This window comes from Solea senegalensis, linkage group LG4 (assembly GCF_019176455.1).
Source record: "Solea senegalensis isolate Sse05_10M linkage group LG4, IFAPA_SoseM_1, whole genome shotgun sequence".
Classification (NCBI taxonomy): domain Eukaryota; kingdom Metazoa; phylum Chordata; class Actinopteri; order Pleuronectiformes; family Soleidae; genus Solea; species Solea senegalensis.
In genome coordinates this window covers 26,097,545-26,116,021 of record NC_058024.1, presented here as the reverse complement: position 1 = coordinate 26,116,021, position 18,477 = coordinate 26,097,545, and the positions used below count along the sequence as shown (strand labels likewise).

Below are 18,477 nucleotides of genomic sequence, written 5' to 3'. Positions count from 1 at the left end.
TATATATATATATATATATATATATATACACATATATATATATACATATATATATATATATATATATATATATATGTATATACAGTATGTATACACATATGTATATATTTATCATCGTACTTCCTCGTGCAAGATGTCGTTATTTGAATCAACAAATTAAGGTGCTCCAAAGTAAACTGCCAGTTTCACTCGCTTGGTGTCGTTACTTCACGTCTCCTTGCGGCGGCGCTGCTCAAATGAATGAGAGGAAACTTGAGTGGGGAAGTTATCTGAAGGGAAAAAGAGGGGAGTTGCTTCATCCACATTCAATACATAGATTTTAACTTTTCACGTTAACAATTTGTTCACGTTTTGCGTTAGACAGATATCGCAATGTATCGCTGTAGATTTGTCTTGCAATAACATTGATTACCACAGAATCGTCGTATCGTGATATTATTGGTATCGTGGACCGTGTATCATAGTATCATAGTGAGGTTGGATATGCAGTTAAACAAAGGTATAAAATAGTATCAAAACAAAGTTAGCAGCTGGTTAGTTCACTGGAGCACAGGAAAGGGAAACTTGGCTTCATCTAACTGTAATAAAATCTCCTTAAATCCAACTATATTTGTGTGTTAAAGCCACATTTGTACACACAAATCTCAACTTCTTATTTAGGTTTGTCACTTTCAGATCGAGCAAGGTTAGCTGTTCCCCATCTTCTATAGCCTTTAAACCTTTAACACAGAGTGCATCGCTGACGACACACTTTGCATCACCGTAATTACGCGACTGTTTTTGCGATTGTAACAATTCTAGTGGTTTCTGAAAGCTGAGAAGTTGCACGTCAAAGCCAACATGTGGTTATTACGGTAATTTCACTCGCGCTGTTGCAGGAAGATGGTGAATCAGTGTCTTTGTCACCAGAGAGGAGAGAGTTGGAAAAATGCCTCTACATGTACAACTACAGTGTTTTTTTTGTTTTGTTTCTTTAAATTAAACTTAGGTTTCTTTATTTAAAATTGTTAATACTCTATTTTTAACATGCAGTAAATTGTGAATAACTGCCAGATATTGACAGTTATTCTGGAAATAATGGGCAAAATCAAGACCTTTTATGGTTAAAATAAGCAAAAAAAAGTAGGTGTTATATATATATTACATATATCACAGAAACACTTAAAAATCATGGGCAATTAATATAATTCTTATTATACTCTGTTTCAAATAACTGTAGCTCCATTCTTTGTCGACATATTTTAATGATCATGAAAAGACAGGAACAATAATGACTGTATAAACAGCGTCTTGTAAAATACAGCAAAAAAATAAAATGATATAGGGTTGCATATATGAAAACATAGGGTTGTGGTTTAAGAAAAAACAACCTGGACATGAAAAATGACAGCACGAGTGTATCGACTGTAAACACTTGATGTGATTCAATCTAAATGCATATAAGTAAATCTTTGGTTAAAAGAGAAATGTGTACATGAAAAAAGGAGTATGTGCCCCCCCCTTGGATAGATACAGCATAATCTAATAAGGTATACTCAGCTACAGTATAATGCTATCACACACACACACACAATACTCACAGTGTTATATTGATTCTCGGAGCTCATACAGCTCTGTACAGACAATGAATTAGGATGAACGATATTATTTAATAAAGCACCATGAGAACTGAGGATTAAAAACAAATTGTTCCTTCAGAATAAAAGCACTGGGACTGCTGCTTTTTGTTGTTATATTACAATGCCTGTTTATGTCTGATCTGCAACGAGAGTATTAAGAGTCAAATTTTATTGTTAGTAGTACAGGTAGTAGTATCCTTATAGCCGCAAATCAAAAAAGTTGCCTGGAACTCACTGCTGACTCCTGTGGGTCAGTAAATGCCCCTCCGGCTTTTGTCAGACAGTGTTTTTGCGATCAGTTACGTGAGTTTCAGCGTGGACTCCTTCTACACTACATTTACATTTATGTTCCTTTGTTTGCACCTGGTCATACTGACGCCGATCACTTCACTTCTGCTATGCTAGCGGCCTTTATCGCTAACACGTTAGCGTTTAAGCTAGCGAACGTTATTGCTAACACATTAGCGTTTAAGCTAGCGAACGTTATTGCTAACACGTAAAGCATTTAAGCTAGCGAATGTTATTGCTAACACGTTAGCATTTAAGCTAGCGAACTTTATTGCTAACGTATTAGCATTTAAGCTAGCAGACTTCATCGTTGACATAACATGTTTATATTGCATTTTTTTGGTAGTGATATAATGTAGCAATAATTGTGATCCAATAACTGTAAATAGAGTGTTTTTGTTTTTGTTAATCCAAGCAAACTTTGAACTGCCACATATTTTCAGATTTCACAAATTCTATCCGATTTGAAACATTTTCAGCACTTTTGCTCATTACATGTCATTTTTTTACATTACATGTCATTTTTTTTACATTACATCTCATTTAGCATGACTTAAAGTGCTTGTGTGTATTTTTATAATGTTGGTGAAAATTATTATTTTTTACATTACATTACATGTCATTTAGCAGACGCTTTTATCCAAAGCGACTTACAATGGAATCAAGTACAATTAGCCAGGGGTGGAATCGAACTTGCGACCATGATGTCTTTGGTACACAAGGTAGGGTCTTAACCACTGAGCCACTCCACCCCGTTTTTCATCAGATTTAATTTTTGGTGGCTGTCTGGATTTTAAGAGCATCTCAACAAATGGCACAATAAAGTCAGTAAACAAATTACAGACTCATGCTTTAATCATTTCCTCGTATTTCAGAAAATAAATATGTGGTTTTTGGTTTTAATTATTATTTTTGTATTCTATTCTGTGCTACAAGCTGCCTGTGTTTATGGGATGTCAGGCTGATGTTTGTTGATTTGCTCTGGGCTTGGCTCTGATGCGTAGACAGTACATTAGTACAGAGCATTTACCACCGTGGTAAATACTCTCTCTGGCTGCTTTCAACTGTCCAGTATGGAAGGTTTTTCACTGATATGAATGTCACTCTGAACACAACATTTTTATACTGCATCATAAAAGTCCATTTTATCTCTTGGTATTTGTTCATGGAATTTCAGTTCAAACCACAATTGGGACAAACTGCCATTATAGTACTTTTCCATAATATTTGGTTAAAAAGTTTCAAACGACAGAGCCACGATTCTCAAACCTCCCAAGGTGTTAATTTGTGTTTACTTGACATGACTGCTTGAGATTTGAAAGAGCTTAAATTTATAACGATGCATTTATTTTCTGAATTGGAAACTGCCTTTATGTCCTAAATCAACCTGAATCAATATTTCATATGGATTTGTCTGTTAAAAGTCATATTTATAGTTAAAAGTTATATTTATAATGACGTAAATGACTACATATCAGTTTCTCTTTCATTTACATAAGGTGGTGATTGTGATTAACAATAGATCTTTAGTTTTTCCTCAACTGACGGAGAAATTTCAACAAATTTTAATGTACTGGTGCCCAAAATGTTCAAAATGTTGATATAGCAAAAACATTTAGTTAACACATACTCAAACGTACACACAGGGAAATGTTTTAAACTGATAAAAATTGCATAATAGGAGTCTTTAGAACCAAACAGGAATGTAATTTACGAATAAATACAGGAACAATTCACAGTGGAATGAAACCTGGTTTCTCTTTTTAAGTAGCAGCATTAAAAACTTCTAGTTAGTTATTTTGTAGTGTTAAGATTCTCAGTGGAATGTGCAGTCTCGTGATATTAATATGACCAAAGATGTTTGCATGCTGTTTGTCTCTGGGTAATTGTTGCTGATAGCAAGTGTGTTTTCAGAAGGACTTCCGTCAAAACTTGCACATGCAAGTTCAGCCAATGTTTTGCGGTAAATGTTAAAGACTATGAGACTGACAAATAATTAAAATTGTGATTTATAACGTATCCTCACCATATTAATTATTTTTGTGTCATCGAAAATGCCACTCCTGCAAAATGTTAAGATAAAGGCGATACATCATTTACCTAACTGCTTATATCTATGTGCATTAAATGAAAGCTGTGAGGTATATTTTTTTAAGAAAATTAATTTCCCATCAACAGAACATGAGTCTGTGCAACTGACCGTGAGAGCCGACGAGAGCTCAAGCTTTGCTTTGGAAGATAAAACATTTGAATCTCGCACACAATAATGCAAAGCCAACAAATCTCTGTGAAGCATTGGACTGGATCGAACCGTCACATCACCATGGGGGTGTCGGAGCACACGGAGCTCACAGACTCCGCGTCAGACCTCCTCCTATCCCTGTTTTCCCCCTGCAACTCCTCATCTTCCTCACCTATTGGATTCAACCTCCCATTGTGCTCCACCTGGTCCTTGATCTCCTGGAAGCCCATGTGTCTGAAGGGGAAGCCTCCTCCGCTGCCTTCTAGGCTCTCTTGCCCCGTGTCCTTGCATGCTTGAGCGATGCTGACAGTGGACGAGTTGAGGCTGTCTCTGGGCTCGGTCTTTTCCAGGCCATAACCTGGACAGCAAGGGCAGTTGCAGGGTGTGAGATAGAGGTAGATGAGAATCATAACTAAACTGACCAGACATGCTACAAGCGTGGTGTAGGCTGTTTTGAGGTTCTCCAGACCACTGCTCTTGGTGGAATTGAAGACCACGACAGTTACATAGAGCGTCTCGTTGAAGGAGTCACTCGTGGCATAGCAGATGTAGACACCCGAGTCTTCTGCCCTCAGGGGCCCGATGGAGATGCTGCTGTCCTGCCTCATCACTGCAGTCGTGTTTGCTGCAGACAGTGGGACGTTTCCAGGCAGCACCCAGCTCTTCTGCATGTCCCTCTGCCTGGTATCACAGTCCAGCACCAGGAACTGCTCAAGGAATGCTTCTTCATCCAAAACTTTGACCTCACTGCAGTTCAAACTGACCTTGTTCAGATCCATTATGGCCATTTTCTCCTTCTTCTGCCCTGGTAACACACAGGTGTGGCTGCTCCTGAAGTCAGTAGCAGAGATGAGCCCCCGCAGGTGCCAGCGTGCCACCATGTCATACAGCTGACAGGTGCAGGGCAGAGAGTTGTTGTGAAAGAACAGGCCGTTCTTGATCCAGGCGGGCAGCGCTTGGAGCTCATGCAGGGGCAGGACTTTGATCCGGTTGGAGGAAACATCCAGGAGCCTGAGAGTTTCCAGCCGGCTCCGCTCCTTCACAAGCTCCAAGGGGAACCGTGAGATCTGGTTGTGGCTCAGATAGAGCTTCTGCAGATTGACGAGGCTGGAGAAAGCGGTGCGGTCTATCTGGGAAATGCAGTTGTTGTAAAGCAGCAGCACCTCCAGGTTCTCCAGCGGCTCAAAGATAAACTCGTCCAGCAGGCGGATGCAGTTGGATGACAGGTCCAGGTACTGAAGCTTTGTCACCGACACAAATGCCTCTGAGGACAGAAACGTGAGTCCATTGTTGTTGAGACTGAGGCTGTGCAGTCTGCCGAGTATCACAGGAGTCCACTCGGCACGCAGCCTGGTGATGGAGTTGAAGCTAAGGTCCAGAACAGCTGTATACCGTGGAAGACCCGTGGGAACGTTGGTTAGATTCATCTTGGAACAGCTGACGATGTTGCTGGCACACACGCAGGTCTTGTGGCAGTCCAGGGGGCTTCCCATCAACTGCGCACTGACTCTCAGTGTCGGTAACAACAACGCAAAAGGTACGAGTGTGGCTAAGCTCATTCTCCCGAAAACTGCTCCAGTGGCTCTGTGGGAAGTGCAGCGCGAGTCCCCCATCATGTCAGGATGTGAGGCTGTAGGACGTGTTCACCTCGTTGTTGCAGTGGAGAGAGAGCGAGAGAGTCGTGGGGCTGGAAAGACAAATTGCACACACACGTGGCAGCACAATGAGTTCAATACATCATCACCGTTCCTTCTACTCAGATAATAAAGATGCAGATTGAAATGCAGCACATTTGCCAAGGTCACTATTAAAGGGATAGTTCAGCTGTTTTTTTTAAGCGCGCCCATGTGAGATAAGACATAGTCATTGCTGACTGTGCTCTTAGCGTGTCCCCTGCACGAGGAACCAGCTTGAGGCATGAATGGTGATTCTAAAAAACATGGCAGCCAGCAGGGATTTTAGCCACTTAATAAAAGGCTCACCCAAGAAAATCTGTCTCGAGAATTTCTTTCACCAATTCATCTCACAGTTACGCCTGACAGGGACCAAAGTCCACAGTTTTAAATCATAGCACACAGGAGATGTTCATGCAGCATTGCCTCCATCAGCAAGTTAAAAATGTGTGACCTTGTGTGACTTTTGAAATTGTTTCTGCGGTTTGAGCTGTAACCACACAAAGCAGCAACAGGGCCACTAGCTCCTGTGTCTCTGTGAGGTAAAAATACCAGTTTTCTTTATTGACTTTGGTATGGGAGAGTTTGCAAACTCCAGTTTCCAGTCAGAGGACGGCTGTCTAACAGCTAAATTAAGCCCCAGTTATTAAGCACCAGCATTATGCATCACAGCTGGAAACAGTGGGATGTTTCCATGCAGCAGCCAGCTCTCCTTCACGTCCCTCTGCCTGGTATCACAGTCTACCAGTTAAGCGAAGCAACACACATTTAACATATTGTATATTTAAGGCATAGATTTTAGAGGAGTGAGCCTTTAAAGTCTGTCTTTATTCTCACGTCCCCTCTGGCAGCCATGTTTTCAGTGACTGCGACGACCCTGTCTGGTGCACTCAGCGCTGATGTGGCCCCCTTTACACCTGGCATAGAATCCATGTTCTGTGACCGGGTGGCTTTCGGATAGCGCGTGCATTTACACCTGGTATTAACATCCTGTGTGCCGCCATAACACCAACATCAACAACAACGAGAGCTGCACATGAAGTCACGCCATCGTATGGACTCCTCTTTGCTTGGTTTCAGAAGTCGTCTTCGACTGACAAAAGCAGAAGAGACTGCTGAGGTTTTGTCGCTGCTTTTCACGTTAGCTTTGCTCAAAGCCGCCAACATATTTCTGCTCACATAGTGAAGCACTGGAGCCCCGTCGTAGACTCATTGCATTACATTTCTGTTCACCGTGGTCACGGTGCGTCTCAGACCGCCTCCCAAAGTGGTTTGGCAGATAATAATCCATCCTCTCCGGTGTCTTTGCACCTGTACTTACAGGTGGGCAGGTGCTATCACAGAAAATGCATTTTAATGCCAGGTGTGAAGGTGGGGCCTTTGTGGCAAATGTAAACTTCATTCCAAAGCCACCCAAAGTGGCTAGCTGTAGGCAGGTTCCTGTTTTTTGTACAAACACCGAGGCAAGGAAGAGTCACGTAAAGGGTTTGCATATTTATTTCCACTTGCTGTATCATCCCGGTTACATTTCCATCCACCCAAGCCTCTCTCGGGTCAACAAACACGTAGAAATACTCCCTTGATGTTCCAGGTTGTGAATGACGATTTATAGAACCTTTTCAACACCAAACGTAGCACAGCTTCTCACGGACACGTCCACCCAGGCAAAATTGCTCAATATTTTCCAGTACCTACATATCGACCTAACCCTCTATCTATCATAGCTGTCACAGGTATGGAGGGTCCACACGGTGCCCTTTATGTAATAAAACAGAGGTTTTAATAATGTCAGAGGTCCACAAAGCCACATTCCTTTTGTTATGAGAATATTTACTCATATGACAGTAGTAACAAGTAATCCCGCATTAATCCTTGGAACAGAACTCTAACTAAATTAACTCAACACTTAAAAATAAAAAAAACAAACAAATGAACTATCCCTTTAAAAAGTTGCAGCAAAAAAAACAAACAAACAAACACCAATTGATTCATTAAAATAACATGTAAACAGCATCATCCTCCATCGTCACCATCCCATCACCGAGTCACACACGTTTGTGTCCGAACCGCTGCTGCTTTTACCTTTTTTGTCCGCTTCCAAAGATCCGACGTGGGGGCATTCGTTCGGTTCGGGGGTTGGACGGTCTTTAACGGTCCCGATCATCAGCAGCAGGACAGCGACATCCTCCTCCTCCTCCTCAGCTTCTGCCTCTTCATCACAGCAGCAGCAGCAGAGACGGTGATCCGCGGTTATGTTGACGCACACACTGCTGCTCCGAGTCAGAGTGAGAGGAGTCCGCGAGGAGAGAGAGAGGAGACCATGTGACTGTTGATCTGTGGGGCATGTCCAACCAACTCCCCCCTCGCTCCCCTTATACCCCAGTTACGCAGTTCCACTAATTAAGAAGACTTGTCTCGTTTGTTTGTTTTTTCTGAGGACCAGTAGTCCTCATGGAGACCAAAACATGGTCCTAATGAGGGCAGAACCCAGTTTCTTTTCTTTCTCAGGAGCTGTTTAACTTTTGAATTGTGGCTAAGCTGAGGTTAGGTTTACATTTACTAGATTACTAGCTGATACTATATACTACTACTACTACTATATCCATTTCATCGCATTTGAAGCTTTTTTCACGATTGAAACAACATTTCTGATTGTTCTGCTGCTTCTTAAATATGAATATCTTCTGGTTTCTTTTCTCCACATTACAACAAAATCATTAAAAACGGAATCATATGGGACATTTGAGAACGTCATCCCTTTCCAGGTTTGACAAACGCTGATTGACGTTTTCTGACAGAAAAGATTACTCGTGAAAAGAATCGACAGATAAATCGACTATGAAAATAAGCGTCCCGAAGCACCTTTCAAAAGAGGAATAAGCTACATAGAAGACGTCTCGGAAAGAAATCCACTAGATAGGAACAGTGGACTGACGGAGGGTGAGAGTGCAGAAGGAGATCGTGCAGGGGACGAGGGGGTAAGGTGAAGTGCTACAGGACAGAAGATGCTCTTGGAAGAGCTGGGTCTTCAAGAGCTTCTTGAAGACAGACAGGGATACAGCACGCTCCTGTTCTGATAGCGCTATTCCACCATTACGGAGCAACACAAAAAGGTTTAGACGGTGGTTAAAGGTCGGGTAGGAGATCATTTCCTGGAGCACTTCTTTTACTCTATTGCTTAAAATCCTCTTCACAACCCGGTTGTAACCAATTCATGAATGCATCGTCAACAAAATGTAAACATGTCAGTCACCTGTGGAGTGGACAGGCCTGTAAAAACACCATCCAATCATATCGAACGGCCCGAACAAATTGGATCGTGATGCATCAATCAAACTGCCATCTGCCCCTCCTCCCCCTATGCGCGTACCCTTCTTCATCAGTACTCGTGAATCTGTGTTCGCTGCGTGTTCCTGTCCTCTAACGTGCAGTAAACTGTGAATAAGTGACAGATATTGGACGATATACTGGAAAACTGGGCCAAAGCACAGGACAGGACATTCTCTGGTCCTTTTTCTGGTTATAATAAGCAGGTTATATCCAGGCGGACATTTTGAAGGTTAGATGTTAAAGGGTTAAAAAAAATTACGTTCAAAAAAATTTAGTCTTCGGTGAAAACAGTATTATTTCTCATTGTGATGGCTTAACTAAATACCCTGCCTTCTAGAGTGACTACTGTATGTCGGTCCTTTTCATAACTCATGTGCGAGTACAGACAATTAGATTGTTTGCTATAATAGATTTTCCTGAGGACGTGTGTGTGTGTGTGTGTGGGTGTAGCTGGTTCACTGTATAATGATGTCTTTAATGACAAAGCTTGGTCTGCTGGTTCACCTTATTACAATGATGAAGGACAGGAGAAACACTCAGCGTGTGTGTGTGTGTGTGAACCGCAGGCTGCAGCAGCCTTCGGCTCGTGACGTGACGTGAATGCAGCAGCGAGGGATCAATACGCTGAGTTCAGAGCAGTGTGCACAGCAAGTGTTTCACATAAACCGGTTTGAGTCCTGCGGTGAAGCAAAGAAGATTTGAGTTTGACATCGCTGGTCTACGATGTCTACGAGAGCGACAGTTTAAAGGGTAAACAAACATAGCTACCATTGTTCTGATATTTGCGCTACTTCCTGTCGTCTTTGTCTTCTGACGCTATTTCCTGTGTCCCACAACTGGGAAACATGGCTAAAATCTGTTCAATTGCGTCCAGCTCCTTTTGTTTGTTCAACCCTTAAAATGTACATTTCCACTTGCCAAAAATCAATTGGTTTCATTCATGAGGGTAATTTTTGGCAGATTATACCTCACCCAGTCATTTTTACTTGTTGAATACACTTAAAGGGCCAGTTCAACTCATACAATCTACATTCCCACTTGCCAAAAAGTGATTGCAGCTCCAACTTTTGGACTTTAAGGTTGTTATTTTTGCCTCAAAATCAATTGGTTTCATTCATGAGGGTCATTTTTGGCAGATTATACCTCACCCAGTCATGTTTACTTGTTGGAATACACTTAAAGGGCCAGCACAACTCATAAAATGTCCATTCCCACTTGCCAAAAAGTGATTGCAGCTCCGACTTTGTGACCTTAAGGTTTTTATTTTGCCTCAAAATCACTGTGTTTCACAAGAAGCACTGAAATATAGACACAAGCGCACAGGAGACATTGTCACTGGCAGTTTGCTTGGTGCATGCTCATGGATTCATGTGGCATTATGTAGCATCAGGTGGACAAAACGGGAACACCAGCTGCCGTGAAGTGAACAATACACAGGACAGGTGTAGATAATGCAGTAGCTTATGTTAAATTCCTTTCTGATGTGTGTCTCTGTGTCTCCTGGCTCACTGTCACAGTGTCCTGATTCCCGGGAACACATGAAGAGAACAGAGGCTTTGTCAGTGATTAATGTAACATGTGCGATGTGTGACAGGTGGGAATACGTGCCGTAAAAAAGGCCAGCGCTGGATATTTGATGACAGGATTAGACGCGTGATGAGTGGTCCGACGCATTTAAAGAGCCATTTGACGGGGTCAGGAACATACCGGAACATTCACCCGGAGACTGTGATGGTACAGTCTGAATGTTTTTTTCCTTCTACTTGAGGGTTGCTAGTGCCAATCTCAGCTGACGTAGGCCGAAAGGAGGGGTCCCATCCTGGACAGGTCACCAGTCCATGACAGGGACACATAGAGACAAACAACCATCCAATCTCACACTCACACCTACAGTCAATTTTAGAATGTCCAATTTGCCCAATCCCCAAATCTGCATGTCTTTGGACACACACACACGAGGAGAACATACAGAAAGGCCCATATTCGGATTTGAATAACTGATTTAAAAAAATAGTTTTAAGAATGATTAGCCACACCTTCAAAGTTCTTGAGTTGTGGCGTAAGAATGCAGGCTCTTTGAGGTGTGCTAGCCTTGTACCTTCAGATTTACCAACTGAACCGTAACTATGGGTCGTTTTGTATTTCTCCGTTTTCCGGTGCGGTATTTTTCAACTCAAATATGCACATTACTGTGTTACTGAGGTTAGGGCAAAAAAGACAGGGTTAGGCAGTAAAAATTAAGAAGTTAATATAGGGAGTCGAACCCTTGTCGACCACAGTGCTCTCGTAGCTGAGCCGACTGCCGGTGGTAATTCTGGCGAAGCTACTAGATACCACTTCCAAGGTAATACCAGGTTGCTGTCATGTATACAACCACTAGGGGCGCTGGTTGGACCTATATGTATGTTTCATTAGAGGACAGACTCAGATTTACAGTTCTCTGGCTTTCCCACGCAATATGGGGATTCGGTAAATTAGACAATTAACTATCTGTAGTATCTCATTTCACCACTGGGTGGTGGTACAAGTCTAGATGCAGGGAATAGGACACATTCCTACCAAAGAAGAAGAGAACGATGCTACAGCTCTCTCGGACATGTCGGGCAGGGCAGAGGCTCGGATGATTGTCCTTGGTGACGACTTCGTCTCTTGTCGAAATGTTTTTTCTACTCGGTGAGTGGAGGGCTTATACTCCACCTGCTGCATGCGCTGTCCACGTGCACCCAGCGCGTTCTTTGTGTGTGCGTTGACGGCATGTTGATGGTGCAAATCGCTTCATGCACACAGTGAGTGCTGGGTCCGCGCATGGCTGTGTGCAGAAGTACACCAGGGCCTTGAGAGTGGGTGGTTGTTTGTAAAGAGGAGGAGAATTTAACCATTTATCCCTCAGATTTTTTCCCGCTATCATCAACAGTCTGAAGCTGACAAGGGTAAAAGAGGTCAAGGTGCAGACATAAAAGATGACCGTCCAGCCATAACGTGGAGCTGCTGCACATGAAGTATTTTGTCATCAGTGTGCTGGTTACAAGGTCACCTCACACACACACACACACAGAGAGCCTCATTCATATAACGAGAGATGTGAAGATAACATGATGTCAAGGACATGAATTATTGCAGGGACAGGGAACTGTGAGAGCACCACGGGCGTAATTACACCTCACAACGTCACTATAATAAACACTTGTTTGTGTGTGCATGACTTTTGTCAACAAGCAAAAAATGAGAATAATCCAAAACTAGGCTCATAACGAGCACAGTCGTATATTCTTGTTTTCTGGTTGGTATAAGGAGGGAACCAGAAGAACTATGTCCATTTTTTACATGTGGCCGATGATACACACAGCTGTACGCTGACCGTCCACATGCAACACTTGATGTTGGCTCGTACGTCTTTAATTAAGAGGTTTAAACTGTTTGTTACAAGAAAGCGGGGGATTGATCACAATGTGAAGTTAGTAAACGGAAAAGGAAAGAACATTGTCCACGTTCTGTCTACAGAAATCCAAATTTACAGACTGAAATCTTTCTTTTCTTTTCATATTTCTGGGGAAAAACCACAGATGTGCTGTCATGTCCTCACTTTCAGCTGATGAATGAAACGTAAACCAGATGCTGACGTGTCTGAGTAATTTAACAAATCATTCAAAATGAAGAGCAACTATTATGTCCACTGTCAGTACATGTAGTAAAATAATCACTAACGCTATAATAGATGTTGCCTCTTACATTTCCTTTTATGCCGAAGTGAAAGATAACGCGGCTCAAATATGAGAAAAACCTTTATGAAAATCCCAGTGGAAGATGTCGTTATGAGCTCATCTCCAGAGCTGTAACTTGAGCACTATTATCGGATCATATTATCGTTATCGTCATTAATCCACTTTTCAGTTTGAGCTGTGTTTCTTGTGTCTTAAACACACACACACACACACACACACACACTCACAGTGTGTTTCCATGAATGTCCTGAGTCACAACTGTACAAGAGCTTCACAACCAGCGCGGTCAGAATCAAGCTCTATATACTGTGAAAAGTGATTCAATCTGATTTAGTTCATACATGTTTAAACACAAAGCTCTCACTCCACACTCTGGAACCATTTCAAGTCAAGTCAAGTTTTTTTAATTCTCTAAGACTTTTTTCAATGCATTGGTGTTTTTTTTGTAGTCTACAACACAAAATACATTTTCAAATGGCAACGTACCATTGACTGTATCTTCATTTGATATAACTCAGAGTATTTTAGACACAGTGCACAGACACATCTGCCTGCGAAGAACAAATAAATACAAACTTCCAGAATTGTAAATATGGCCAGTCGAATGATTGAGAGAGTGCAGAAAGCTACTGGGATGTAACAGGTCAAACAAAAAAAGCTCATTCTTGTTTATAATAGCTTTTGTCATCTGTGAGTTAACATGGGGGAAAAAGAAACAAAACAATAGATGCATTTATTTATCACCTGTGAACCTAGTGTTTATACTTTACACAATATTATGTCTGACAAGTGTCAAGTATTTAGCAGCTCCTCTCCAGAGAAGGCGGGCTGTGACGTTATTACCCAAACCTGCTGCCACTGCCCCGGAGCTGCGACTCATTTATAATTCACCAGAGGACTGTAAATCTCCCGGGAGCCCGTCGCCCATCTTAAATCAACCTCGCCATCCGATACTTCCACCGCTGAGCACACGTGTGAAGGTGAACACACCGCTGCAGACACAGTGGGATGTGACTTTAAATGACTTAATGTGGATCTGGAACTAAAACCATACATGATTAAAACTGCATTCGCCTCTAAGACTATCTATCTATCTATCTATCTATCTATCTATCTATCTATCTATCTATCTATCTATCTATCTATCTATCTATTAGCTTGCTAGTTAGCTTGCGAGCTACCAAGCTACTGGTCTATTTTGTGCAGAAAACACAAAATAGAGCGACTTTTTCTTTTCTTTTTGTTCATAAAAACGAGCCAAGCGAACTCTGAACTGTGACGTATTTCCAAATTTCGCAAATTCAATCCGATTTGAAACATTTTGAGCACTTTTTGCTCAGGTGGAAAAAATGCTCTGTGTTCTAAGTGTTAATTAAATCCACAAAAAGACCAAAAACAACAGAGCAATATTTTGACATTTTTACACCATTAACATCATTTTTGTCTAAACAAGTGTTTAAAGAAGAAATAATGCATTTGCTGGATTTATTTTTCTGACATTCATATTTGGTAGGAAAAGCTGTTGCGTTTGTGTGTGTCGACTGTGGCCCACGAGAAACATCAGACATTTCATTACAGTGCACCATTACTGCCATGATGTGAGGACGGTGGCCTTTAATTCATCAGAAGCATGCTCTGGTAATGGTGGGTAATTACTGCCACTGAGATCCGTTTCACATTATTATACAGTCAAGGTCGCAGATGCTTTGTGCCCGCACGACTGGGCTTTAACAACACAGCTCCACATCTCGCTGGACCACAACACCATTATGATTCATACTGGAGCCGTGTGCTGATTCTCAGGATATTACGTCGATGATTACCAGTCGAACGCTCATTTTCGTCTAAGTTACAACACCTTTTATTGCAGAGCAGAGCTGGAATGTTGTCTTTCATGTCAGAGACTCATTTAAAAATAACTAAATCAATGTAAACACACAAAATACAGATAATAAGACGTTTCAGCGTGAATGATTTTCAAGAATATAATATGCGTTTAGATAAATACACTATACGGACGTACCTACAGATATATAGATAGATAGATAGATAGATAGATTAGGATTAGGGTGTCACTGTCTAAAGAGACATGTTTCAGGTTAAGGTAGTTAAAATGTGATAAATATGATGTTTAAGAGGGGTAGATTTCATTATTATAAATACCTTATTTATAAGACATATGTAATTTTTTTTAATTAATAGAATTTTATGTTAATCGTCAGACAGAGTTTCATTATGACGTCATGATGATGTCATAAAGCATCATGGTGGCAGAGAAATATGTTATATGTCGCACATGAAATCATCTTTTATTGTATTTATTATGAAAGAACCTTGGATAGACAATATATTTATATGGTTTGTTTTAATTGTTTTTCTCACATTGTGCTGTGAAGAAACACGTGAACTTTGTACATATACCATTGAGAGTCAGAGATGTGCACTCACACCTTTGTTTTTATTTTTTGTTTTTTACAGTGTCGCTGCAGTCCAAAGAGTGCGAAACATAAAATAGAAATAAACTAGCAAAGACATCAGTATGAAGTGTGGTACAGACAGTGAAATAATAAATTTTTTATTATTACTATTATTACTATTCTACCAAACAGAGGCAGGCCTCTTTGATACTACTGTAAACACTAAAGTCAGCAGGCAGCTGCCTCACTACATGCACATTATGTTGGACACAGTGCCACCACCTGGTACAGGTACAGCACTTTCAGGCAGAGCTCCACAAACCTCCAGCTTCTGTGAATGGATCTGTTCACTGTTCTGTTTAAGTAAGGTGAGTTAAACCTGCTAATAATGTTTCTTAGAAGAAGAAGAAGAAGATTCAGCCCTAAACACAATGCCATGCCCTGGTTTTCCCACAGAATCTGATGGATCCCCCATGCACACTGTATAACTGTCACAGAATAACTTTACCTGCATTCAGCTTCATCTTTTACTTTTGCAACAATTCAAAAATAGCCCGTCACAAGTGTTAGACTTGTAAACTAAAAGTGAGAATGGCATCGTCCTGCAGCAGCACCTGGTGTGGTTTTCTGCCTCTGTAGCTCATCTTCTGCAAGGTTCAGATACAGAGAAGACCTTCAGATGAGGTCTTCTCTGACCTCTGGCATCAACAAGGCATTTTCACCCTGAAATCTCACTCACTGGATATTTCTTCTTTTTTGTCAGATCATTCTCTTGGAACCCAACATTCCAGAAGATCAGCAGTTTGTGGGAAAAACTCAGACCATTGCATGTTCAAAGTCATTTAAGGTACATTTTCCCCTCATTCTGATGCTCAGTTTGAACTTCAGCAGCATGTCTGTATATACATGGAGTGGCTGTTGTGTGTATTACTGAAGCTGAAAAGCCACAAAACAAGCAAATCAATGCAATGGTTATTCAATATGTGTCAGTTCCAATGGGAACTTTTACTTATTTGAGTTTAAAAGTGTTTCCTGAGACGCCGTGAATGACAGAAAATATGAATCTGAATTAAACCCTTAGAACACAGAGCATTTTGGCTGCTTTTTCCATTACTATGTTTAAGTCTTAGTGCTCACACGGCACGGATCAGTGCTGCAGGTGCACCCATGGTAATTTTCCCGTGGGAATGATACACAACTCCTTGTATGGACGTCCTGGGGGTGTGTGTTTATAGGTCACATATTCAGGCTTTAAACAATGTGTTTTTATGTTGTTGAGTCAAAGTTCTGATTCATTTTATGTCACATTTTTAGTCGTGATATAAAGTAGCAATAATAGACCGTTTTCCTTTGCTTTTCATAAAAATGAGCCAAGTGAACTTTGAACTGCGACATATTTCTAAATTTCACAAATTCAGTCCAATTTTAAACATTTTGAGTACTTTTTGCTCAGGTGAGTTTATATAGTTGTTTTTTTTATGATTGCCTAAAAAGGAAATAAGACACATTCTTATAACCTCTGTGTATACTGTATATGTTTAAACGTAGTAATGAAAGAAGCAGCCAAAATGCTCTGTGTTCTAAGAGTTAAAATTGGATCGAATTTGTGAAATTTGGAATTTCACTTGGCAAAAAAAGAAGAAAAAACACTCTGTTTTGTGACTTCTGCACAATTATTGCTACATTATATCATCTTATATTTAAAAATTCAATATAAATGAATCATAACTTTGACTCAATAAGAAGACACAAAAAAGCCAGAATATGTGACCTATAAACCAGGAGGATGTCTATATAAGGAGTTGCGTTTTTATTCTCAGGGCAAATTTACCATGGTTGCACCTGCGGCACATATCCGTGCCGTGTGAGCACTAAGGATTAAGTAGCTGAGCACTGAGTCTAACTTGAAAAGCGACATGAATGTGCAGGAATGACGGCGCCTCAGTGTGGCGAACAGTCAAACCTCATACAGACACAGATTCTTCCTTCACAGTCACTTTGTAAAGTGTCTCCAAGGCAACATCCATCTCTTTATCCTTTATCTCCACTAACATCACTTTAACACATTTTCTTTCTTTCTTTCCGTCTTTTTTTTTTGCTCAAGACGCCAGAAAAGTGTCACGTGTGCGTGCGACGCGTGTACATGTGGAAGAAATCCTTCAGTCCTGTCAGGTAATGTTTCTGCATAATTCCTGCGTCCATATCTATGGATGGTTATTATTGGCAGCAGGGACTCTCCGGGGTTAGTGCAGCGTCCCTTGCTATTTCTGAGTGTGAATGTGGAGTCTATTTTTCCACGGTTGCCGTGGAAACCATTGTATTTGTGGTGGCAGTGATTGGTGCTGCCGGCCGAGCAAGACTCTGCTATTTTTGTCATGAGTCAACACCTGATAAACACACACACACACACACATACACAACATATTTGCATTGAGCTTTCACTTACATGTTGTGTGTTTGTGTGTTAGACGAGTGTGTGTCTGTCTGTGTGTGTGTGTGTGTTGCCCGTCTTTCCTCAGTGTTACCAAATATCTTGATACGTCTTCACCATGACAACAGTTGTAATTGTCGGCCATTAAATCTGTCTGTCCGCCCCAAATGCATCATGTTTTCCTGACATTGCTCTCCTGTCCAGGCATGTTTTTGCGTGATTGACGTACGACAGACGGTAACAACAGAGTGGGATGGGTGTTGGATTATAATCCACTCAGATTAGGAAAGTGAACAAGATTGAGGGCGGGTCGATGTAGTCTTGAAAATCAATTTGTAATATGTAGGGAATACTGTTGAGATAAGGTACAAAAAAAATATTCATGTCAAAGTAAGAGGGTTTTTTGTTTGTTTATTACCAAGTTATTACTATAAAACACTAGATGGCATTACCATAATTAAGTATTTTCATACTATTACCATATTGCTGTAAGTATTACTTCATTTATTTTTATTGATTACAATAAAAAGGTAGGATATTTAATGGTACTATGTTTAAACGCACAGTATATACAGAGGTTAAAAGAATGTGCAACATATATGTGTCTTATATGCTTTTTTCAGCACAATCTGATGAATAGGATTGGATATGTGAACTGTGTGAAATACGTCACAGTTCAAAGTTCACTTGACTCTTTTTTATGAAGAGTCAAGAGTTTTTTTGACTCAACAACATAAAAACACATTTTTTAAAGC

The 18,477-nt window shown here is 40.9% G+C and overlaps 1 protein-coding gene across 1 annotated transcript; it reads right to left on the bottom strand.

The window, feature by feature from the left end:
• Positions 1 to 2,615: 2,615 nt before the first annotated feature.
• Positions 2,616 to 8,087, bottom strand: LOC122768050 (amphoterin-induced protein 1-like). The gene is made up of 2 exons (XM_044023732.1): positions 7,905 to 8,087; positions 2,616 to 5,836 (listed from the first exon to the last, which is right to left on the bottom strand). Exon 2 carries the CDS (start codon positions 5,763 to 5,765, stop codon positions 4,221 to 4,223), a length of 1,545 nt encoding a protein of 514 aa, XP_043879667.1. The 5' UTR covers positions 5,766 to 5,836; positions 7,905 to 8,087; the 3' UTR covers positions 2,616 to 4,220.
• Positions 8,088 to 18,477: the final 10,390 nt, after the last annotated feature.